The sequence below is a fragment of the Convolutriloba macropyga genome, chromosome 11, assembly GCF_964194025.1.
Source record: "Convolutriloba macropyga chromosome 11, txConMacr16.3, whole genome shotgun sequence".
Taxonomy (NCBI): Eukaryota; Metazoa; Xenacoelomorpha; order Acoela; family Convolutidae; genus Convolutriloba; species Convolutriloba macropyga.
In genome coordinates this window covers 17715671-17740954 of record NC_134478.1, presented here as the reverse complement: position 1 = coordinate 17740954, position 25284 = coordinate 17715671, and the positions used below count along the sequence as shown (strand labels likewise).

Genomic DNA, 25284 nt, shown 5'->3' with positions numbered 1-25284 from the left:
CTTTAAATGTTTAAAAGCCCAAGCTATAAATTAAGAACTAGCGTTATGTGAAAATTGCTTATTTTAGGTTGAAAAAAGCCATCATGCTCAAACTCGCATTGGTACAAATTTGAAAATTTTGAAATAATTTTTCCTAATGGAGAAGAAATTAAATTGAAACATTTCAACGAAGCCAGAATTTGTATAGCCCGATAATCTCACTTAAAAATGTCCGAAAGGTACGTTAAATTAAAATCACTTTCAAATTTTGGCTTCTACCGTTATGCGGTCCTCCAGATTTTCAAAATACTTTTACTGGCAAGAAAGCTGTGCCTGAAGTTTTGGAAAAAAAAATATATAACAGTTGACAGGAAAACAAATATGTAACAGTTGATAGAAAACCAAAAACTTCTGTAGCGATTTATTTACAATTTAAATCGTTTTTAACTTCTATTGAGGTCCTTGTTACGCTTTTAAAGAAATCTTAAAACGCATTCGAACTGCACATAAGGAGATACGATTTTAAGAAAAGACCAATGAAAAGACCAAAATGCAAGAAAGCTGTGTCTGAAATTTTGGAAACAAATTGTAACAATTGACAGGAAAACAAAAATGTAACAGTTGATAGGATACCAAAAATTTCTATAGCGAATTGCTTGCATTTTAAATCGTTTTTGGGAGAATTTAAATTACATTAACTTCTAAAGAGGTCCTTGTTGCGTTTTTAAAGAAATCTTAAAACACATTCGAACTGCAAATAAGGAGACACGATTTTAAGAAAAGACCAATTTTTTCTCAAAAATTTTACTAACTGCACATTGACCTATGAGTTGGTTGTATTTAATACATGGAGATTGGTTAACTGAAAAGACCAAAAACGGAAACAAATATTTTAGCTCTATAAAAGTTGTGCTTTGACACTACTAACTTACACTACTAACTAATTATAGACTGCAAATGATAAATTTTGAAAATTTTACACCAGAATATTGGCAACCATCTGAAATTCGGATCATATGCTTGATTTTTTAAATATTTTTTTTCTCAATTATCCCACACTCAATTGACGAACAGTTAAACATCTAAGTTATGATCTCTGATAAATATCAAAGGATAAGGGAAACATGCTGTTTTTTGGATGCATAACTAAAAATAATTAATTTTGAATGATTTTACACGTAAATTGAAAAACCCTTTTCAAACTTTTGTGACCTTAAAGTTGTGTTTTATGTTTCACCATGCGTGAGCTAAAATAAAACAATCTGAGATACACTGGTTGTAATTTTTTTTCTTCTTTTAGTCTTACCCTTATTTAAAAGTGGCAATTAACTCCATAGATGAAAGTTTGAAATTAAACTGATTGGCTGTTTCAGGTAGCTACTATTTAATATCAATGGGTCTGGTTGCCAGCTCAGTGGTCATGACAGTCATTGTCCTCAACATTCATCACCAGCCAATCAAATCACGCCGATTAGTTCATCTGCTGCGAGAGGGCGCCCCATTCCTATTCGTGGCAAGACTACTCTGCGTCGGGCGACCAGTCAAAACGCCCAAAAAGTTTTCTAAACTAAATGCCCATGCTTACCAATTACAACCCTCAGCGCTATTAAACGGGGCTATTTCGTCCAAAGACCGCTCCAAAGCGAAGCGCTTATCGGACTCATTTTCAGCTAAAAATCACTGTAACTCAAGTACAGCACAGCATTTAAAGTTAATTCAAACCACAGCCAGAGAAAGCTTTTCTGAGCTTGTTCAAAGTTGCAGCGACTTAAATATTGGCTACCCGAGTTTGAACTCAAACTTTAACGGTGACATCAAATCTTCGCCAAAACATTCTGCCAACTCTGCAGGCGTGAACAAAATGAAAGGGGCAGGAACAAACTTATCCCCGAACCCCCGAATCCTGATTTCCCCCGATGACGAGGAAAATCTTTCCGAACACGATCTGGAAATGTTGAGATGTCTTCAGTTACTTCAAGATATAAAAGACAGGTTAACACGTGAACAGAGTAAGGATTTGGAAAAAGAATATCAGAAGTACATCAAAGAGGAATGGCGTTACTTGGCAAGAGTAGTAGATAGATTACTGGGTTTATGTTATGTGTTAACATTCATCGCACTGATCATAGCTTTCTCGTAGTAGTAATAGAACCAAACTAAATGTGCAGTTTTAAATGTCTACTATTTGTTTATTTAGCTGCTGTTAGTGCTTCAATTTATTATTTTAGACAGATTTTTTTCACTCCGTTAAAATGCGATCACTTGTTAAATTCCTACTTTAAATCAAATTGATAACCACTTATTATAGCTGTGAAGCTGTAAGCTGAGCGGAGGTATATTGCGGTGTTTGTGGTTTGTTTTACAATTCAAAGAAATTAAATTGTGAATTGGGGCGCTGTATTTTTTACGACTCGAATAGTATTGGAGAAGGTTTTTTTTTATCAATTTCATTAGAATGAATTTTGAAGCAGGAAATGAAACGCGTGAAAAAAAATTGGAGTGTACAGGGTATAATTGGGTTAAAAATTAAAGTGTGAAGCGAAAAAAGAGTGGTATTTTATTAATAACACTTATTTCCTGAGAGCAAGAAATTGAGGTGCAAAAACATTTTCTGTAAGTGAGCACACATTTTTTATTCACACACGTCATTTCAATGCAGTGTTTTTCACTTTTTATCGGTTAAGAGATTTGATTATGATATTGACTTAATTTTTGGCTTTATTTGATAGTGGATTGAAGGTTTCTGGTAGTTCATGAGTTTTTGCTAATTTGGAGCTTTTTAATTGATCTGAAACAAAGTTTGTAGCAATCATACTAGTCATGTTGTATTTTTAATGCAGTTTTTTGCTTGACCGATTTTGTGTCTGCTGACCCATTTTACTTTTCCTCCTCAAAAAAAGGTTTAACATATCCTCTTAGAGCTTTACGCCTTACCAGTCTTCAAAAAAGCCATTCACCAAAACTGTTTTGAGGAAAAAAAGTTCATGTGTGACGTGCGCTTCTTTATCTTTAAAATTTGACTCCCGCACCCCTTCTCCCACTCAGCCCTTTAACACACCCCAGTCCACCCTCCTCCACCCAATGCTGACATTTCTATGCCCCAGCTCGCCAGTCGTTTGAGAGCAATTCGCCCGACGTTAGTTGTTTATAATTATGTTTCAGCTACTTAGATGAAATTTAGCAAGTTTTTGCTTTTTGTTTTTGTTTGACTGCTTCTTGTGGTATCTGAAAAGAGGCTAAGTACTATAGAAGTTTTTTTGATATCAAGCTATTACAGTTTTGTTGGTTTAAAACTCTTTTGTTCAGAAGTTTAATAAAAATTGAGAACTTTTAAATTATTTTTCTGAACTTTTTTTGCAGTGTTTCGTTTTTTTTTCAATAATCTCACACATTTTTTTAGACTATTACGACTTGCCTATTATTTTGCGAATATTACAAAACTCCTAATTGCTCAAAAGAATTTTACGTTGGCTTTGAGTAACTCTATATCACAAAAAAAAATTTCTTTTGTTTTTGTTCAAGTTTTCTTTGAACTTTCTGATGAATTTTTTGACTACAACGATTTTTTTTAAAATTGCTTCTCATGTGTGATGTAAGCGGATAATAGTTTTCTTTACAGAAAGGGCTGTTCTAGTTGTTTTCAGGATTTGTTCTTCTTAATCGGTAGTCTTCTAGGAGTGTATTGAAAACGAGTGTATTAAAGATGTTCAATCTTTAATTGAGAACTTCTCTAAAATCTGCCACTGAGTCATTCTAAAAGGCGACACTCAAGTCTAGACTGCTACATTTTCCAATGTTCTCACTTCAGATTTTTCTCGTTCGTTGCATTTTATTACATGTTTCTGCTGGGTATTGCGTGGGCAAATGTTCGAACAAAAAAACTTTTAAAATTGCCTCATTTTCTGTTGGTAGTCGTTGAAGGCACGGAAACTTTTTATTGTCGGATGGTATTCTATTGATCGTATTCCTATAATTGTTTTTTCGAATTTCCTATAATAGTTTTTGTTAAGTAGGAGGCATTATTCTTTTCGGTTGATGGCGTAAACGTTCCCATCCAAATCGTTTCCGGAGCTCTTCCGGTAATGTTTTTTTAATGAGATCCGTTCACACGTTTTCATTATTTTTAAAGTCAAATTCGAGAAGTGGTGAGTGACGCCGAAATAGGAACTTGAGCGAAAAAACCAGTGGTTTTGCGGCGTGCCTTTTTTCCGTCCAATTTCAAAGTAGAGCGAGAAAACGTTGTTTAAACAAAAACACTTGCTTTCTGGGTTGTTTTTGTGCACTTGCAGACTTTGATTGCCAAGTTTCACAATTTTGTTATCTGACTTTTTTCGAAGTCGTTTTCCTAAGCTGTTGTCGTCCGTTCCAGGTCTAGGTCTTTTGTTTTATATCTAAAAATTCTTTGAATTATGCCATATCTTGTACTGCTATGTTTTTGTTTCGCTGTCTTGCGCTCTTTATGTTTCACATTTGTTCACACAGCAAAGCTGAAGGACATTTTTTGAATGACGTCTACCTCTCACTAACTGCTAAAAGTTTGCGTGATTAGATTTTGATCACAAGTCATTTACCTCACTCAATGACTTGCACTTTAAAACTTTCATTAGTTAAAAGTTTCAATTGAATTAGTTTAAGGTCAATGGAACTCATAAGTGTAAGATAGTTCACTAATAAAAAGGCTTCTGCGGATTGAATATTAACAAACTTTTTAATATAACGCTGCATCTATTTTACATAATTTCTTTAGCGGTGTGGACAACTTTTTGAATTTATAGCTGTCTCTGTATTATGCGGCACGCAAGTCTATTTCGCAGCTATTTCAACAGTCTCCGGCTATTTATTCGAGTATCCACGGAACACCAGCAAAAATCAAGTGATAGCAGCTTGCGCTTCAAAGAAAGTTTACATGTGTGATAGTGAAGATTGGTGCAGTGCATATTAGCCGAATGGAATATTAGCTGAAAAGTAGACATTAACCAATAAGATTTGAGAAATCAGATTTAAGTTTTATTGCGAGAATAACATGTTCGGTCGTGTTATTGTGTTCGGTTGTCATGGATTCATATCAAGTCACATAGGACGCAGATGCGTTACCAAAATTGCGTTAACTTCATGTGTAAGGGAGTTAGATAATTGCGCGTCCCACTTGTGCTTACATCATTAATCTCAGCAATTAATTCTTTAATGTTCTTTCGACTTTTTCGGCTAATTTTCACGTCGGCTAATATTCCGCACAACCTTCAGATTATTAGAACTTTACCAGGTGTACAATTGACCGAATTAGGGTGTTGCGAATATTTCCTTGCATAACAACCAATTTACGGCGTTCACAAGCTTTTAGCTCAACACATACCTGTAGCGAACCACTGAATTGGGCCCTTTAAAAACATTTTGTCATAGACAGCTCGCTCCACTTTACACGGTGATAAAGAAGTCAATTAACATTAAATTAAACTTTAATTACTGAAATACTAGATTAAAACTATTATTTACAGAAACTATGTACATTACATTCATATATTACAAATTACTCGAAATTTTATAACAGAACCTATCTGATTTACACTAGATCCAATCTTTCTTTCCAAAGTTCCACAAAATCGGACAAAACGCTGGAATTTGACCAAAATTGTGCTGGATGTTGCCATCGTGGTATTCATCTCTTGAAAGGTGTCTACATTAACAAATAATGGGAGTGTAAGTTGGAATTTTGGACTTAATTGCTGCGAGGGCGTCTTTTCCTCCATTCTGCTCCAACACTTGCAGAACATCCATTATTCTCTCCTTCAATTTCCTATAAAAGTACATCGGTTTAATTGTTTCAAACTTTTGAAATGGAGATGTAAGGATTTTCTTCCGTTTTGGATCTTCTGTTTCGGCCCGTTTTTTAAACCCCCCAATTACAATTTGTGTTGTTATATAGAACATTACTATGTAAAAAATAGCACGTTCCCTTGGGTGGCGTAATAATAGCTATATGGCCAAGCTGGGGGAGGGGCGAGGGACAGCATAGGTCCACCGTTTTTTCTCAAACAGCTAAATACGACTTTTTGGTTGCATGAACTTCAATCTTAAAATAAGCCACGGTCTTTCATTGTAAATCGAGGTATTCTAATTGACTTCACAATTATTGGCCACAAATCCAGATCTAGAAATCATAGTTTCTTGAATTATCCTTGGTGAACGGTTCCCACATTGAGACAAACAAGTGTTAATGAATGTGACACAATGTGATACTCTTGTGATACATTTAGCCATACCGTTTGAGCAAAAACCTCTGTAATATGCCAAACCTTGATTGTGGTAACATAGCCGGCAGATTGCCGGAATAGCTGCGAAAGAATAGACCTGCGTGCCATATAATAGAGATAGAAACAGATACAGATCTAAATTGAAAAAAAAATTGACGCCGCTCAAAAAACTAGGCTAAAAACATTCAGCAATAAATTAATACAGCTTGTTAAAATTCATTCCACAGAAGCCTCTTATTAGGGACCTTTACTGCACATAGGAGTTCCTTTGACTTTAAACAAATTCAAATTAAACTTAAGTTTTAAAGTGCAAAAGTCATTTTATTGAGTGAGGTAAGTCATGTATGATCAAAATCTAATCACGCAAATAACCTAAAATCTTTCGCAAAAGCGAGTGAGAAATGACGTCACGCGCGCAAATGCCGTTAGTGAGAAGAAGAAGTCATTCAGAAAATTTGACTTTTTCAGCTTTGCGGTGTGAACAAATGTAAAACGAAAAAAGAGCGTCAGACGACGAAACAAAAAACATAGCCGGAAGAATTCCGGAAGCGACTCGAAGCACCAAAACTTCACTAACAAAACCGTAATTGCAGCTGAAGCCATTGACTTTTGTATTAAATCATTGACTGATTACCTCCGCGGGTCTGATCCAAAAATCGGTGAAATTTAAACCACTGTCACCAAGAGAAAGAAAATGCAGCAAAATTTTATTATTGAAAACGTTTGGTTACGTTAAAAAAGTCTGAAACATTTAGGATGGTCAAAAACTAATAGCCTGACAAAGCTGACAGGGCCATCAAATGCCCTCAGATAATTAATGATTCTAATCTCAAAAAGATCGCGAAAGCAAACGGCAGAGAAAAACTTTTCAAAAAAGACAGGAAAGTCAAAATTATTCAAAAAAGAGTGCTCAAACTTAAGAATCCGAGAACCACTACAATTAGATTTCTAATCACGACAATTAAAAAAAAATAATACATGATTCTTCCTTGTTGTATATATGCTAGACAACAAGATTTCATACTAATTCAAAAATTAAATTAATCATAGAAAAACAAAAGCAACAGAATAATATTGAAAGGCAAACAACCGTCTAAAAACAATACCCAGCCCGGAATAAAATTGCAATGGATAGTATTAAGTCCAAATGTTGGAAAAGACTTTCTAGCAAACTCCCAGTACTGCCTTATTTTGAATTAAATCAATTGCAAACCGAAGAAACCAAGATCTAAGAAAAAGCTGAATTCATTCAATTTTTTAACAACTGAAAAAATCAATATAACGAAAACAAAAGTAGGTGCCAGGACAAAACTAGAATGATACAAACAAGAATGTGCAGAATATGGACACAATGTTAGGAACAACGTAACAAAAAGACCAATTCTTGATTTTTGAAAGTTAAAAATCAAATTTAAAAAATCAAGAAAAACGAGTACATTTCATTGATCAGCATTCGAGACATAGAAAAGACAACGAGTAATTCGAGTCAAAAATCCAGCTTGCTGAACAGAATAAAACAAGAAAAAGCAGAATTCAGACATACGAAACAATGAAACATTTTGCGAAAAAGTGGTCAAAAAATATTTAAGACTGCATTTATGAAAAAAATTTATCTGTTTTTTCAAAAACTTAACACCAAAAAATGATTGAATTTTTATTGAAACGAAATTAAAGTCCCTTATCTTCCCCAAAATACTATTACTAGTAATTAAATGCAAAATACAAACAAAAAACTGAAAAAAAATTGCAAAAAACTACGAAAATCGGATTAGCAAATGTACAATTTTATGAAACAAAATTACATCGAGGTAGAAAGAGGCATTGAGTATATGAATTATCAAAGGGAAGTTGCCATATTAACTGATTTTTGACAAAAAACAGCTAAAAGATCCAAAAATGAAGAAATTAATAGAAAAAAAAGCCAAAAATTAACTAAAAAATCAAGAAATATGTGCCAATTTTGCATTTGAAACGCAATTTCAGGCTATGCAAAATACTGTCCTAACAATTTCCCGGGTTTACATTTCAACATAGCATCGATTAAAATTTATTTCTACAAAAAACCAAATTACAAGCAAAAAAACTAGGCCACTTAGACGAAAAAACGGCTAAAAACGGTTATCTATATGTGCCATTCAGTCAAAAACTACTTTTCAATGTCAAAAAGTCATTCACTAAACGCAGCGCATGATCGAAAAACTTCTCTCGCTCAGAAAAAATTAGTTCACACTGCAATTTTACTCGCTTTCGCTTTTAGGTCAAAACATCGTCTGAACGAATAGTACTTCCGGTAAAAAAAAAAACCTTAAGAAAACCAATACTCCTCTTCGAGTCGTAAAAAAAACCAAGAGCACCGCAATATAGCTACGCTCAGCTTACAGCTTCGCAGCTATAAAAAGTAATGAGATATTGTTAAGGTAGTCATTTATTAAGCGAATCGATCAATGATCACGTTGGCGTTGCCTCACATCAACTTAATTGACATTCAACTAGCCTGTTATTGCACTTTTTGGCGAGCTGTTGCATGATACCCTTGAGATGTATATTGAGTGCATGGTGCACAACATTGCTAAGAGTCTCCAGTGAGTTGAGACCAGCCTCGAATCTGGCATCATTCGAGAGGGCCATCTTAATATGAGGCACCACTTTGTCCACGATCTGCTGGTTCATCTTCCCACTCGCATCCGGCTGCTCCAACAGTTCTGCAATCAATAAACTAGGTGAATCAACATGGAATTTATCAGCCTTGCAGCTTTTGGTTAATTGATAAATAAAGAAAAGGAAAAATACTAACGCAGCAAAACTTATCACTGGCCACATTAGTGTTTTCAATTTGCTCTGTATGTCATCCAAATTTACGGAGCATTTTTCGGAAAGTTTTCGACTCTCGTCCGTGGAAAAGCCGATTTAAAATTGCTTTTCGAAATAATATAAAACAATCGACTACCTTCGACTACCCACCAATAATACTTAAAAAGTTTCGTTGGCCAGTATGTTTCACATACAAATTTTCAAAAAGTTTAAAAACAATCGCACATTTTGAAAAATCTGGATAAAATTTGTGATAACAAAATCCTCAGATACCAACATTTCATTCTCTCAGGAGACTATCCAGTATCCCTATTTCAAGCATTAAATAGTTTCACTGGCTCATAGAGATCCATAAACTTGGAAAATAATAAGTTTTCCAAAAATTTGAAACAAAAATTTAAATTTTATCAAAAAATTGCTAAGCTGGAGTCATTAAAAAATTGATAACCATTCTATTAACTCTAGAAACTATGCAAGAGCTTGTTATCAAACCGTGGCGCAGGTCCCTAGGACCCTGGTTCCGGAAAAACTTAAAATTGCAAATACTTTTAAAAAAATTGCTAAAATTCGTGAAATAAAAATCTTGAAGAACATTCCATTATATCTAGAAACTATGCAATAACCTATTATCAAACCCTAGAGGGAGTTCCTTGGCTCTTGAGGCTGGAAAAACCTAAAAATTTTCAAAAAGAACTTGAAAAAATTGCACGTTTTATCAAAATGCTGAAATTCATGATGTTTTCTTGAATTCAAAAAATGACAAAAATTTTCAAAAAGCTTGATAAAATTTTGAAAATTAGTATAAAATTTGCCACGAGGGGGGAGGTTTGAGAGCAACAGCGCCAGTGAGGAGGGGCAACAGCGCTGTGGGGGTGGGTCAACAGTGGAGGTGTCTTAAACCTATAAGAACCGCCCTTCACACCATAAGTATAAGTCTCCAAAAGAGTTTGAGCTGAAAAAGGCTCTAAAAGCACTTAAGGACCGCTGGGCGCTACCTGTTTATGCCATTTTTGAGGAAAAGTCAAATGGGTCAGACGAAAAATTGGTCAACCGAAAAACGCATAAAGAAGACCGACAGGACCAATATAATTGCTACATACTTCGTGTGAGAGCAATTAATAAGCTAAAAAAGAAGACCTTGTATTTTGAGGGTGACGTCTTAACAAAAAGAAGTACCAAAACGTAGAAATTTCAATGAATCTGATTGGTTGAGAAATTTAAAACACTGTACCTTGATGTATTCAATTAGCCTAAATTGGACATAGCCTAAGGCTAGATCATAATTTTTACCGCATCTTGCCACGCCTCCCGGGCCATGGCCATGCCTCAGCGGCCCGTGGGACTTGATATGAAGCTATCACAACCAAACGTGAGCCCGGTTTCCCAATAAAGTATAATTATTCTATTTCGGCTTATCGCGATTTCACGATGAGCAATTTTACGTTAACACGCATTCCCTATTTTAAAACATGGAGAATTTGTTGAGCAATCAGCCAATCAGAAAACAATATTGCTATTTCCTCAATTGTGATTGGCCAGCAGTAAAATTTCTATATTTTGGTACGTCTGCCATTTTCACTAGCGCCAATTTTTTAGCATAACTCTAAATAACTCACAGTACGCAAAAACAATTTGATGTTCAAGGAGCAATATTTACAAAAACTCTATGGTCATTAATTTCAGAAACTGGCAAATAAACTTTTGAATTAAAACAATACACATAACCCACAGAATGCCGGAAAATTATCTTCAGAGAGCTTTAGTTAAAAGAACACCTAGATTAAAAAAAGAGGCCCTCATTCAAATCAAAATCCAGAACTCCCAAGCAGTGTAGTCTAATAAATTCAACACCTGGTTGACCTATATTGAGTCTCAATTCAAAATTACATTCTCACTTTACAATTAACAAGGGAGTACAGTCATTTTATTGAGTAAGGTGAGTTATATAGTTCAAAAAACTTGAGCTACTCGAATGCAGTAAAAAGTGAATTCACGCGCGCATAATCGCTGCTGAGTACTAGAAGTCAACAAAAAAAGTCACCGTTTAATTTTTAGGGACATGATCAAATAGTCGTCACAAAAATTGTGGTAGAGGACCATTAAAAACAATACCTAATTTACAACCCGAAGAATTAAGTGAAGAAATAGAAAATGGGTGGGCAAGACTAATGTCTTAAATTCATAGGAAAAATTTAAATTTCAGATACTGTTGCTAATAAGGCAAGCAATAAGACCAAGAAAAAAAGAAAACTTAACTTCGTAGCTAACAAAAATCTTGCTCGAAACAAAATAAAAGTGGAGGCAAACAAAAATTGTCCCAAAAATTTATTTACCGAACTTTTAAGAAATCTCTAAACATTGTAGTTGGTAGAATCATGTAAAACAATCTCGTTTTACTAAAACTTGCACGAAAATAGAAAGATATTTTTCAATGAAAACAATGAACAGCAAAATTTAAGATTCCTTTTGTTTTGTGTTACTAAGTCCTCGAAAGTACCCATTTCTTGCATAAAAGCTAAACAATTACTCAGCTGCCTATTAGCAAAAACCTTTCTGCCCACAAGGTTGAACCATTACTATTACTAAACAGTCACCAAAATTCTATAAAACATCTCCAAAAATGTCTGTGTTGCTGATATCGACAATTTAAACCACCTGCAAATTTCATTCACTCTTTAAATTGAATGACCAAAAAAAAAATTTCAAAAAACTTAAAAACGAACTACCTATAAGCATGGAAAACTTAGAAAACGGCTAAAAACGCCAACAATAAACTATCATCTGGCAAACTGCTCTCAAACGACGGGCGAGCGGTTGGCTTCGGTAAAAGAAGCCAACTGGGGCTTAGGGTAGGTAGCATGGGGGTAGGGTAGTGGGAGGGGTTGTTCAGCTACTAAAAGAGCTGCTCAGCTACTCAATGCCCAACGGGCGTTGAATGTTTATCTCCTTTTTGAGGACGATATTTAAAACGGTCAGACGAAAAATAACTAAAGAAGATCAAATGACTAATATAATTGCTTTACGCCGCATAACAGCCCAATTTTTGTACCATACTTCCTGCTTCACCGTGATCAAAATCACTACTCAAAATTAACTTCAAAATCATAGAAATGTGTCAAAAAATAGCGCTCCAAAAACAATTCAATATCTTTAAATTGTAAAACAAAACAAGAAGGCCAGTAGTTAAGCGCTATTGCTAAAGATCATCGAAAAAATCTGTAAACACATCATTTAAAAAAAATGTAGCCGGGCAAGTCCTGAACTACAATTCAAAGAATTTTCATTGATTAAACAAAAAAGATCTAGAAATGAACATGTGTGCATTTGGAAAACTAGTAAGAAAAAAAAAACGATGAAAAACTCGAAAAAAATGACCAACTAACTTTGTACGAATTTTGTGTGGTACAAAAAAAACCAGCAAGGATTGGTTCAAACCCACGGCCTCCTGAATTCCAGTCTGACATTTTCAATACTAAACTACAATCGGCTTTCTATTTCACTGCTCAAAATTATTTTAGCAGCAGACTTAATTTCGAAATGAGAGCAAACAAGGCGGCTCGTTAATGTGCGTTCGCACATGATGTTCCGACCCGAGCTCATCTACATTTTTGACTAAAATGTCAACCAAATCAAGAGATAACAAAAATAGATGTTTGAGTTTAAAACAATCGTTACACATTCTATCTACTAATTGAATTACTAATGCCATGCTTCATTACAGCACCAACGTGACCTGACATTGAAGAGAATAGAAAAAAAACAGCACCAACAAAATTTTGGCGGCAAAAAATGAATATCTAAATTTAAAAGCACCTGGTAACAACGTCAAAATGCAGTCAGATAAAACCTTAACTACACAAGTTTACCTTTTACTAACTATACAGCAGATGAAAAGTTTTCTTAACGAGACTAGGTAACAAGCCGACAAAAAGAACGAACAGTGAGGCGAAACTTGAAAATTAATCAACATTTTTTGCACCAAGAAAATTCAAAAATCTTAAAAAACATTGGTTTTTAATAAAAAAATCCTTGATAAATTACTAAAAAGTCATTACAAAACCAAAAGCAGCCGTCTGTGGTCAGACTATGCCATAGAAACAAACTAAAGAGAAACTCAAAAAATTACAAACGATTTGCGAAAACACAAACCTTTGCTACCATTAAAATCAATACCTATCATCTGAATATGTATTTTTAATTCAGTTGTTATTTCTGCTATTTTAGTTGAAGGATTTATACTGAAAGATTAAATAAGTTTACTTGGGCCACATTTAAAAACCATTGGGATCTGTTATTACGCGATTGTTCTGAAGGAAGAGAAAAAGAAACGCAAAAAATGGCCATTCAATAAACGTTCAGAAAAACGAAACAACAGTGGCACATAATATCAATATATATGTTATTTCTTGAAATACACGAAATTCGATGGGACATCTGATTGATGAATAGAAGTTAAATTTGACGAAAGGAACCTATTCGCTATATACTGAATGTTTCGAGCAACATCATTCATTCAGTCCTCAATTACAAGCCTATGAGATCTGTGAGCAATTTACGGCTACCTAAAGAACAAAAACAGCGAATTCAGGAAAAAAAATTGAGCGACAAAAGGGTCGAAGGCATTAAAAAAATGAACTTTTCACTAAACACTCTTCAATTTTAAATTAATTTTTCAGGAGCAATGGGAAAACCTTTTTTATCAATATAATTTCAAAAAATCAACAAATATAAACAAATACATTAGACGCACGAAAATTGCGGGAAAACACGTATTATCAACGCCATTAAATTCATTAGCCTTCAACGGAAGCCAGTATATACAATAAATGATGCCTCGAGGGGACAATAAGTTTTTTTGCCAATCGTATTTCATCAATAAGACCTTACAACAAGTTAATGACTATGAAAACAACAACAGAGAGAGGCAAAAACCACAAATTCAGTAGAAAAGTGCCTGAAGAAAATGTCGAAGCAACTCAAATCATAAGCTCTTCCCTGAAAACTTTATTTATGATCCGTTGAACTTCTTCCCTAAACCAATAGGGACTCTCAGCAGTAAGATGATGTGATAAGATTTCAAAAGGATCGAAAAACAAAATAAAGTACCCAAAAAAAATATGAATTCTCGTGGCATTGATGTTTTAAAACTAATAGGTAGAAGATAAAACCGCTAACCAGATTAATTTTGGCTATAGTAGAACGGAAATGGATTCTGTTAGAACCAACAAGGACCAAGAGTATTCACGAAAAAAAATTAGGAATGGTTGAATTTCAAAAAAGTTTCGAAAAATTATTTTTAAACCCTTAACAGCCAGTAAACTCAATCTTTCATCGGAGCTCAATGACGATGCTCAGATATAACCCATAGGGAGGAAAATGATGTCTGTCATGCATAGATAGTTAAAAAGACATCACAATAAGTCTTATGACAGAAAACAATAACAAAAACAGCAAAAACTAAAATTCAGTAGAAAAATGCGAGAAGAAAGTGTCGAAGACAATTAAACCATTAGCTATTCTCTGAAAACTTTCTCTGTGATCCACTGAACGTCCTCTCTAAGCCAATTGGATTACAATAATCTTTGGATAATGTGATAAAGAGTTCAAAAGTGACCAATAATTCAAAAAATCCAAAAAAAAAATTTAAAAAAATTGAAATCTTTGTCATTGAAGTCATATAACCAATAGCTAGAAGATAAAACAGCTAAACAGAATATTTTTAGTCGCAGTAAAAAGCAAGTGGGTCCAGTCAATACTGAAACTCACTAACAGTTCAAGAAAAATTTAGGAATTGTTATTGTTCAAATAAAATTTTCGAAAAATGATTTTTATTTTAACAGACATTAAATTCAATAGCTTTCAACGGAAGTCAATAAAAACGCTCAAAGATGCCCCGGTGGCAGTACATTTATGTTTGTCATGCATAGGTATTCATTATGAGATCACAGTAAGTATAATGACTATTAAAACAACAAAAAAAAAACAGGAGAAAACCAAAAAATCAGTAGAAAAGTGCAAGAAGAACGTGTCGAAGCCATTTAAACCATAAATTTTTGTTTAAAATTTTTATTGGTCATCCACAGAACATCGTTTTTAAGCTAATGGGAACTGTCAATATTTGGATAATGTGATAAGATTTCAAAAGTAACCAATAATACGTAAAAATCCAAAAAAAATTTTAAAAAATTGAAATTTTTTGTCATTGAAGTCATATAACCAATAGATAGAAGATAAAACCGCTAACCAGTTTAATTTTGGTTGCAGTAGGAAGGAAGAGGGTGCTCTCACCCCTGGACTGACTTACAATTCACTATAATAAGATTATGATTCTTTAATATTCAAAAAAAAATTCGAAAAATTATTTTTTAAGTCTTAACAGCCATTAGCCGCCCCCTCAATGAAATAGACATGTTCACTTAATGCTCATTATGGAACATATTGCACTGTTAGTCAATGAATCCCTACCATAGGACTCCAAAAAAAATAGTAAAACTTCAAAAAGAAATTCAAAATTTCATTCAAAATTACGAAAACTCAGAATCGAAGCCAAAAAAAAACATGAGCAATTCCTTGAAAACGACGTTTTTTGTTCATTGCGCTTCATTCGACTATAAAGGAGTTTTGTCATTAATAGAACGTCGATATAAAATGTGACTTGTCTCTAGGTGACTTAAAAAAGCAAAAAAGAGAAAAGTTTTATTAAAAAAAGGGCTCTCAATTAGAGTTCGATTTTTTTTTGATAGTGAACTTCCCTATGAGACCAGAACTAGTCTTTCTATCGCCTTGCATTCAACTTTTACGAACTCAAAATTTATTCTTTTTATAGAAATTTGAATTAATGTTTTCGTAAAAAAGATCTTAGTTTGAAGAAAATTGTACTAAAAGTGAACAATCATGCTATAGATCCCATTGTTCACACAAAACTTCAATCCTCGATAACTCCTCGAAAAAAACGAAATTCAAAAAAATCTTTTTACTTTTGAATTCTACGCTGGACCAGCTTTTTAATGATACCACTCACATTTCTCTACGACAAATATATCGATCGGCCAAAATTCACTGAACAAAAAAAAAAAACCCATTTGAGTATATAGTTCCTTCCCCCACAAGTGGGGTCGGAACAATTAGTTTGCGCAAAAACAAAGTCAAGCGTGATAAAGACAATCGAGTGTCACAAATATCTTAAAGCAGAAGCGTGAAGACCATCAAACAAAAAGTTGTATAAAACAGCCCGATCTCTTCCGTTTGTGCCCCAAACAGCCTGTAAAACATCCGAAACGACTCGAAAAGTCATGCAATATTCTCTAAATTACTCTCACCTAAAGCGAAATATCAAAATATATATCATTTGCCTAATGAAACTATAGGAAGGGATTTATAAATAAACGGGGTTGGTTGTATCCCGTTGGGGGGGGGGGGGGGGGGGGGGGGAGGCTGGAGGAGGCGATTGATTTGGGATGGAAAGCGATACACCTTTTCCTCATTTTAATTGAAAGATGGAGTGAAAAATTTTCACACCTCAAAACACACGCATGCATGCATGCACATACATACACACACGCACACAGACACAAACTTGTTGTCGGGACAATAAAACATAACCGACTTAAGTCGGGCGACTGGGGGGGGGGGGGGGGGGGGGGTCAAAGACCACAAGACTAATAGTTCCAAAGAGCCGTTTTTGTAATGTGTTTTCACCTCTGAAGCCAACCTCTGACAAGAAAGTGTAGGGGTGGCTAGTCTCAGGGAGACCAGTTGCAAGCAAGACCAGAGTTGGATCCATTGGAACGAGACCTATGTCCACTTTCCACTCCAGCTTGTGCTTAACTGAGCCATGGTTCAGACGACACGGAATGTTGCCATTGTTGTACTCGACTGCGAATGAGGATTTGGCCACCTTGAAAATATTCATACCACAACCGGTTTTATTAAATGAAAATCATTTAGGATCGTTAACAACTAACGAAATATCAAGGTGCCGAATGTGACGACAGCAATACAAGTTTCCTCTGATATTAACGCGGTAATAATATACAACATAATTTGCTCCGTTTAAACTTTGAGCAAATTTTCTGAAGAAGAATGAGAGGTATAAATGATTAGATCCACTAAAATGGCAACCCTTGTTCAATTTCACTTATCAACATTGTCAGATTTGTAGGTCAAAATTATCAATTACCAGAACATAACTTATTTCTCATGCCTACCTGTTTCTTATTAAATGGGTCAATGGTCTTCGGGTTGAGCTTGTCTGAGGGTTTGGGCCCTTTAGAGGATGGGTTCGAACTGTTGCCTAGACTGCTGGTGGATTTAGATGCCATCAGTTGGTAAATACTTACTGTAGTCACAGATCACCGTACGTCAGATTCAAAATTTTATACACAAGTATTGCTTCTGATTGGTTTGAATAAATATCGCATCGGTATACAACCTTGAAATCATTATACGACCTGAAAAAAAAAAGCAAATGAGGATCAACTCTGAAAAGCAACAACAAAATTAAACAACGCACCTATGCGTCTATTAAAATAAATTAGAAAAGTTGCGACATTAACAATTTACTAGCATTGCGTAGCTAGATGGAACGCGTGCCGAAATTGAAACACAAAGTAAATTACACTATCTATAAGGAAACAATATGCGATATCAACAAATACTTCGGAAATCAGTTTGTAATAAAAAACCAGTTAGTTTGGCGTAATTGCAGATGTTCTCTGATTAGAGTAACTTGAGATCAATAAATCAATAACTCGTCGATATTACGGTCTTTTCAAACGATGATATTCAGCACAAAGTTGAAGAAATGATCCCACATTGTTGAAGAAAGCTGAAGAAAAGATCATATCAGCCCATACAAGAGCTTTATAGTCATCAATTTTTATCCACTGCATCCTCTGCAACCACAGTGTACACATTCCACAATTTTTCCCTCTTCCAGTTTCGTTTTTGGTACTCTACAAATGCACGAGGCTCCGAAGTTGGTGTCACGTGTTTGAATACATCTAAAGAAAAATTCGATTGCATAACCTCGCGATGTTCATACAAGATTTACCGGATCTTTTCCGTTTGTGCCCCCCCCCCCCACCCCGCAACTCTTGGTGGGTGCGTATTATTTGCACCCCCAGACGCACGTTCCATATTTTACATAATGATTTACTATCTAATGGCACGTGCTCTGTAATTGCGCTGTGCATGACGTACTGGGAGGAGGGCACAAACTGAAAAGATCCGAATTCCGAAGCGGAACAGATCCAAAGTGTATGCTAAAACACTAACGTTCCGTATAACAACAATTCTCTAAGGCTTAACAACAAATAGCACAATGGCGAATTAGTTCTTCAATGCAAACACTTTTGAGATGCATAATCTGGACTATAGTATTGCCTTAAATCGCGAAAGATTGCCAAAATAATTGAAGTGATCAGTTAACGAAGGCTTAAAATAAGTTGAAAAATAGTCAAACTAATTTATTTGGTAAACTTACCTCAAGCAGCAGAGGTTCTCGTATCCCTGCTTCTTCCACTTGGCAATCAAGTTTTTATCAGCAATAGACTCCGCCAGACAGTACTCGTACAGCTCCCGACTAATGGCTTTTCTTCTGTAGTAAAGGTCGAATATGTATCTGAAATCAGACATACAAGATCTCATATGATTAAAACATCATTTGCTTCTTTTAAACTCACTCGCTGTTTTAATACATTAGGAAATAAGACCCACACGAACACAGCGGTGGACAAAATTCGCGACGTGAAAAATTAGCTGTGCTACAAATTTTTTTTTATCGCGCTGTCCAGAAAACGAATTTCTTTAGTTTCAGACCAAATAATTGTCATACAAGCAAAACCTCTATCTGTAAAGAAACAAATATTTTCATATCTTAAAAAGTAAACATAGCAGGCAGATTGCCGGAATAGCTGCGAAAGATTTGCGTGCCGCAGAAGGAAAAAGATACAGAAAAGAGTTCAGAAAGTTATCGGTCCCTCTTAAAAAACTATGACACAACTTTCAGCGATGAATTCACATTGCTTGTTCAATTTTACCTCAAGAACTTTTTTAAAACTTCAAAAAATGTTTTTAAAGTGGCAACTGAAACAATAAAAAAGCAGGACAAGAATTGAACTAACTAATGACCTGATGATTAAGTTGTTTTACAGCACCAACAAACTAAGAGAGTAAACAAAGCCCGTGACCTTGTATGCAAGGAAAGGAACAAATCAAAATACAATTTATTTTCTTTTACCAACATCTTGTCTTTCAAGAATCACCAAAAACCGTAAAACATTATTAAAATATAGAAGCAACGCATCTTTAGAATGCGTAAACAAAGCAACAAGTTCATAGCAACAGTTTTTGACACTTTTTCAAAATAGACGTTGATTTGACCCTTTCACATTTTCGTTGATTACCTGATCGAATTATTGGTTTGTCTCAAAAATAAGTTCTCAATAGCCTTCTAGTAAGGCGCAATTTCGTTCAATTTATGGGATTCAATTCAATTTTTATTCAGCGTTTTCGTTGACTGGGATTCCGTTTTCAAAATGTTTAATTGATTTCGTTAACTTTGTCTTCATGTCTTTCTCTTGTCACTTTTCAAGCCTGTAGAACTGCTTAAAGATAATCTATAATTTCTAAAATATTATGGCTAGCTGTGGTTAAATATTTGGTATGTTTTGTGTTTTTCTTTCTTCGACGCCACTGACAAAATTCTGGTTTTCGCCTCTTTTCTGCCTTGTCTGTCATTGATTTTAACAGAGGCAAAAATTGAAGAAATTGGCCGAAAACCAGAACAAATTGCTACAAACTTTGTATGACAGCAATTATTAACAAAAAATGTTTGTCATCCAAAACACTATCTATGAACTTGAACTAATTTTCAGTATAATTTGTGTATAATTAACAACCCACGAGACCTGTCATTAATTAAACTATGTGGTGAGACAAAAGAAATACAAAACCCGCTGCAAAAAATTAACTTAACTAATATTTTATGATAACCGATCATAAAAAGCATTAGCTGTCCGTAAAAGAACTTAAAAATTGCAAATATGCGCACGTAAAAACGCATTGGTCTCATAAATAGCACTCAGAAGAAGAAACATTGAAAACAGAAGTATAAAGGCAATTTGAAGAAAAAACACGCTTCAATCCTATTCGCTTTTGCTTCCCTCTTACCTTTTACTACTGCAGTGTGACTATAATCACCACTCCTATATAAACACACTATACATTTTAAAAATGCAACAGGAAAAATAAAAAACATAAAACATCTGATAAAATCTACTTAGGTTGATATCCCCAAAAAATGGATCTTGACAAAAGACCTTTTAAATTAAGTAGATGCAACACAATGACAGAAAATTACAGATACCTTAACAATATCGGTTTTTAAAGGGACGAACAGATGAAAGGGAAAAGAGATGACGCCGAAGAAAATCAAATAAAATTGTCTAATATTCGCTATTAAAATTCTTTCAAAAACGCTAATATGAAATTTCCCAACCGATCTCCTAGATCAGTCACCCACCCAATACTTGGCAGAGAAAATTTAAACAATAAAAATTGGAAAGAACAAACAACCTGAAAAAGCGTAGAATTTATTTCAGTGAAATGTCCAGCTTTCAAGTGATATTTATAATAGCAACACCTATGGATTAGATCTTAATTTAAAATTGAAAAAAGAAGCGAGAAGCATAAAATAAGAAGAAATAGGCAAAAACTTGGAAAATGGAGAAAAATCGGAAACAAAATTTGCAAGAAGTTACCCAATTTTCTTCAACAAAAACAACTCAAGATTAATATCAATCGAAATGAAATAGTCAAAAACACTAGAAAAACCAAATTCAACCACAAAACTCTTCAAGTTCTATAAAAAACTGAAGGAAAAACGCAAAGAACAAAATGCTATAAATAGCTGAAAACTAAATATTAAAAGAGTAATAATTGCTTCGGTTGGTCAATAAAGCACCCAAACAAATATTTACTCAAAATTGTAGATAATTGAGAAAAAATTGGGAGAAAAGCCTTTGATAATTGAGAGATAATCAAGAAACACATTTGATAACGGAGAGCTTTTGCTAAAGCAGATAACCAAAAAAACTGCTTAGAATTACACTTTTACTCCTTTTTCCCGCTCTCTCTCTCTCTATCCCTCTCTCACAATGAAGCAATATGACTAGAAAACCACTCCTCTCTCTGCTCTTCAGGTTTTGTCTTCAATTGTGCCTAAACACTTTAATTTCACGCATTTAACTTCCCGTCTCAACTACACTCCAACAAAATTTTTGATAACATATCCGACAGATTGCCAGAATAGCTGTGAAAGACTTGCATGCCAAATTCAGATAGGAACAGATACAGATATCAGTTGAAAAAGTAAACGGCGCCATTCAAAAAGCTATGAAAAAAACATTCAGCGATAAATTAAACATATCAGGCAGATTGCCGGAAAATAGCCGCCGTTGATTCCCATAAACAAGATTGGGATTGAAAGAAAAAAGCTAGTGAAAAAATGATTTTTGTACAAACAATTTTTAAGTGCAAACTATTTTTATGTCATTATGGAATTCAACGCAATCCTGTTTCGTAGTGAGACCACACAGGGCTAGTATCAATACCATTAAGCATTAGAGATGGTAACTATGAACAAGGTTCGAGTAACGCGCAACTAAAATTCGGCTTTATGGAATTATACCGTTTCTATTTCTGATTGCGCTTAATTGATAACGACTCTGTTCGATTTGAAATGCTTTGCTGAGCAACTGCTGTCTAAAAACACTCTTACCAAAATGAGAGAAGAGTGAAGCTAGCCTAGAGAAGTCAAAAGGATTTCACGCAAAATATCGAAAAGGCGGCAAAATGAGGTAAAGCAAAAAGTTTTTATTCGACGAAGTAAAAAAACATAGAAGTCCTGACGTACAATTCAAAAAATTTTAATTGACTAAACAAAACCTAGACCTAGAACGGACTATGAGTGAATTGGGAAAACCATTCAGATCAAAAAATATAAAAAACAGAAAATTGATGTCAAAATGCCGCATGCGAACAAAAAACCACTAGCGAGAAATGGAAATTTGTTTCAAACGAAAAATAGACATAGAATGAACTATGAATGGATCGAGAAAACCATTTAGAAAAAAATCCGGTCCAAAAATTGAAAAAAAAACAGTAAAAATCAGAGAGAAATTGCCGCATGTGAACAAAAACGACTAGCGAGAAAGCGAATTGATTCAAACACCGTTTTCTCACTCTAATTTAAAATTAGAACGAAAACATTTACGCCGCAAAACCACTCGCTTTTTCGCTCCATTTCCTATTTCGGCGTGACCAAAATCACTACTCCAATTTGACTTCAAAAATCATGAAAATGTGTGAACAGATCATAAAAAACTGACAGCGCCCCGATACAATTCAAATTCTTTGAATTGTAAAAAATAGGAGCGCTATAATAGCCGGCTGAGATGCTGAGGCGGTTATTAATAATGCTTATTAAAATTCAATCAGCAGAAGCCTTTTTTAATTAGGGATCTTTTACACGTATGAGTTCCTTTGACCTTAAACTAATTCAACTTAAACTTGAATGAGGTAAGTCTCGTATGATCAAAATCTAATCATGCAAAAGACCTAAAAACTTTGGCTAAAGAGTGAGAAATGACGTCACGCGCGCAAAAACCGTTAGCGAGAGAAAGAAGTACTATGAAAAATTGACTTTCGGCTTTTCGGCGTATATAAATGTAAAACAAAAGAGCGTCAAACGACAAAACAAAAAAATGGGACAAGTCCTGAAACAATTCAAAGAACTGTCATTGACTAAACAAAACATGCCCGGCAGATTGCCGGAAAATAGCCGCCGCTGGTTCCAATAAGCATGATTGGGATTGAAAGAATAGAAGATAGTAAAAAAAAAGATTTTTGTACAAAAACATTTTTCAAGTCCGATTTATTTTGATGGCATTTCGTCGTTGAACACACTTCTGTTTCTTAGAGAGAGGCTACAGGGACTACTATCAATACCAATAAGCATAAGAGATGGTAACTAAGACATATAGGAAAGACGTTCAAATAGCGGGCATCTAAAATTGGGCTTTATGGGTTTATCCCGTTTCTATTTCTGACTTCAATTTTTTATACTGACTCTGTTCATTTTGAATTGTTTGCTGAGTAACTGATGTTGAAAATCACTTTTAGCAGAATGAGAGGAGAGATAAACTAGCCTAAAGAAGTCAGAAAGACTTCACGCAAAATGTTGAAAAAGCGGCAAAATGAGGTAAAGCGAAACATTTTTTGTTCGACGAAGTAAAAAAACATAGCAGGACAAGTCCTGACGTACAATTCAAAGAATTTACATTGACTAAACCGAAAACTAGACCAAGAACGGACTATGAAAGGATTGGGAAAACCATTTAGAAAAAACGCGATCGAAAAACCGAAAAAAACTGTAAAAATCAAAGTGAAATTGCCGCATGTGAACAAACAACCACTAGCGAGAAAGCGAATTTTTGTTCAAACACCGTTTTCTCACTCTACTTTAAATTTAGAGCGAAAAAATTTCACGCCGCAAAGCCACTCGCTTTTTCGCTCCACTTCCTGTTTCGGCGTGACCAAAATCACTACTCCAATTTGACTTCAAACATCATGAAAATGTGTGAACAGATCTAAAAAAAAGACAGCGCCCCAAAACAATTCAAATTCTTTCAATTGTAAAAAAATAGGAGCGCTATAATAGCCGGCTGAGAAGATGAGGGCGGCTATTAAACATAACCGACTAAACGTCGGAAGAATTGCTCTCGAACGACTAGTGGGAGCTCTAAACAATTGAAGCCTGCTTCAGTCAGGGGGGGAATGGGACTAAGAAGTTCAGTGGCTTCAAATAACTGCATTAGAGGTTCATATATACCACTATTACGATTTAAAGTGAAAAATGGCAAGAGTTTCGGCGCACTTTTCATTTGACTTTGAGTATTAAATTGCGGCCAATTGAGTTCAGCTGCTTGAAATTGTGATTGAGAGGGAATTTTACATCACGCAAAACGCAAAAAGTCGAAGGCGTAAAATTCACTCGAAAAGTCGATACGGTCAAGCAAACATTTTGCATAAAAAAGACACACACGTATACAATAATTGCTTCTCTACGAGAGCAATTAAAAAATTAGACTTAGAATGTACCATGAATGGATAAAGAAATTAGAAAATCGAAAATAAAATCTATTGCAAATGCCGCGTATGAACAAAAAAACCACAAGCGAGAAAGCGAATTCTGGTTCCAACACAGTTATCTCACTCTACTTTAAAATTAGAGAGGAAATCACGCCTCAAAACCACTCGCTTCTTCGGCGTTACCTAAATCATTACTTCAATTTGAGGTCAAACATTATGAACATAGCTGGCAGATTGCCAGAAAATAGCCGCAACAGATTCGTAGATCGGCAGTCTAAAAAAAACAGTAAAAAAGACAGATCAAAAAAATTCGTCTTTTCATTGAAGGCTGATCTGTTATATTTTGATTAAAAATCTGTATAAGTTATTGCTGCCTCTATTAGCTGATCTCAAATAACCTTCATTTAGAGTGATACACACCCATTTGACCTTATCTCTTTGAATTAAAGTAAATAAAAGTCAATTTCAAAGTGAGGAAGTCATTTTTGAGAGTGAGGTAAGTCAAGTGTGACCAAAAATTTAATCACGCGCATGAACAAAAAAACTCGCTCCACTAAGAGCGAAAAATGACGTCACACACGTTGAAATTGCATCAACGAATGAACAAAAAATGGCTGTGACGTCATATGGTCGTAACAAAAATCATGACGACGAAATAAAAAAAAACCAAGAGAAGGCCAATAATAGCCTCAGCTATCGCTGTGCGGCTATTAAAAATATATGAAACGATCTTAAAAAAGACAGCGCTAAGAGCACTGCAGTATAAACCAAGAGCACCGCAATATAGCTACGCTCAGCTTACAGCCTCGCAGAAATAGTAAAAATTATGACCTGGATCTCTGATGGTGTATTCTGAATATGGGCCAGAGTGCTTCCACTTTTCTCTTGCCCTCGTGTGGATCACTCTCTGCCTCCCTCATTCGCTGTTCCAATTCATCCAGGGTCGGCTCAATCAATTCCCACCCTTCAGGAGGAGGCTTACGCCCTGTTCGGCGAACCTTCGGCATATTACACAGTTCTCACTTCTGACGCAATCTAATCTCGACCAATTTTAAGCAGCCTTATCTGAAAAACTTTTGGGTAACAGCTT

General features: G+C 34.8%; 3 protein-coding genes across 4 annotated transcripts in view; 1 reads left to right on the top strand and 2 right to left on the bottom strand.

Moving 5' to 3' along the window:
• LOC142349275 (neuronal acetylcholine receptor subunit beta-3-like) overlaps nt 1–2212 on the top strand; it is a 64516-nt gene extending 62304 nt beyond the window's left edge. For both annotated transcript variants that reach the window (XM_075400730.1, XM_075400729.1), the window contains one exon: nt 1353–2212. In XM_075400730.1, coding sequence (XP_075256845.1) covers nt 1353–2119 — 767 coding nt within the window. In that variant the 3' untranslated portion in view covers nt 2120–2212. The remainder of the gene's footprint in view (nt 1–1352) is intronic.
• Nucleotides 2213–5409: 3197 nt separating this feature from the next.
• Nucleotides 5410–17523, bottom strand: LOC142349871 (PACRG-like protein). The gene is made up of 4 exons (XM_075401695.1): nt 17249–17523; nt 16740–16938; nt 8725–8932; nt 5410–5773 (listed from the first exon to the last, which is right to left on the bottom strand). Exons 1-4 carry the CDS (start codon nt 17360–17362, stop codon nt 5659–5661), a joined length of 636 nt encoding a protein of 211 aa, XP_075257810.1. The 5' UTR covers nt 17363–17523; the 3' UTR covers nt 5410–5658.
• Nucleotides 17524–17638: 115 nt separating this feature from the next.
• LOC142349872 (protein BUD31 homolog) lies at nt 17639–25261 on the bottom strand. Its single transcript, XM_075401697.1, has 3 exons — nt 25026–25261; nt 18526–18663; nt 17639–18043 (listed from the first exon to the last, which is right to left on the bottom strand). Exons 1-3 carry the CDS (start codon nt 25199–25201, stop codon nt 17920–17922), a joined length of 438 nt encoding a protein of 145 aa, XP_075257812.1. The 5' UTR covers nt 25202–25261; the 3' UTR covers nt 17639–17919.
• Between the last annotated feature and the right edge of the window lie 23 nt (nt 25262–25284).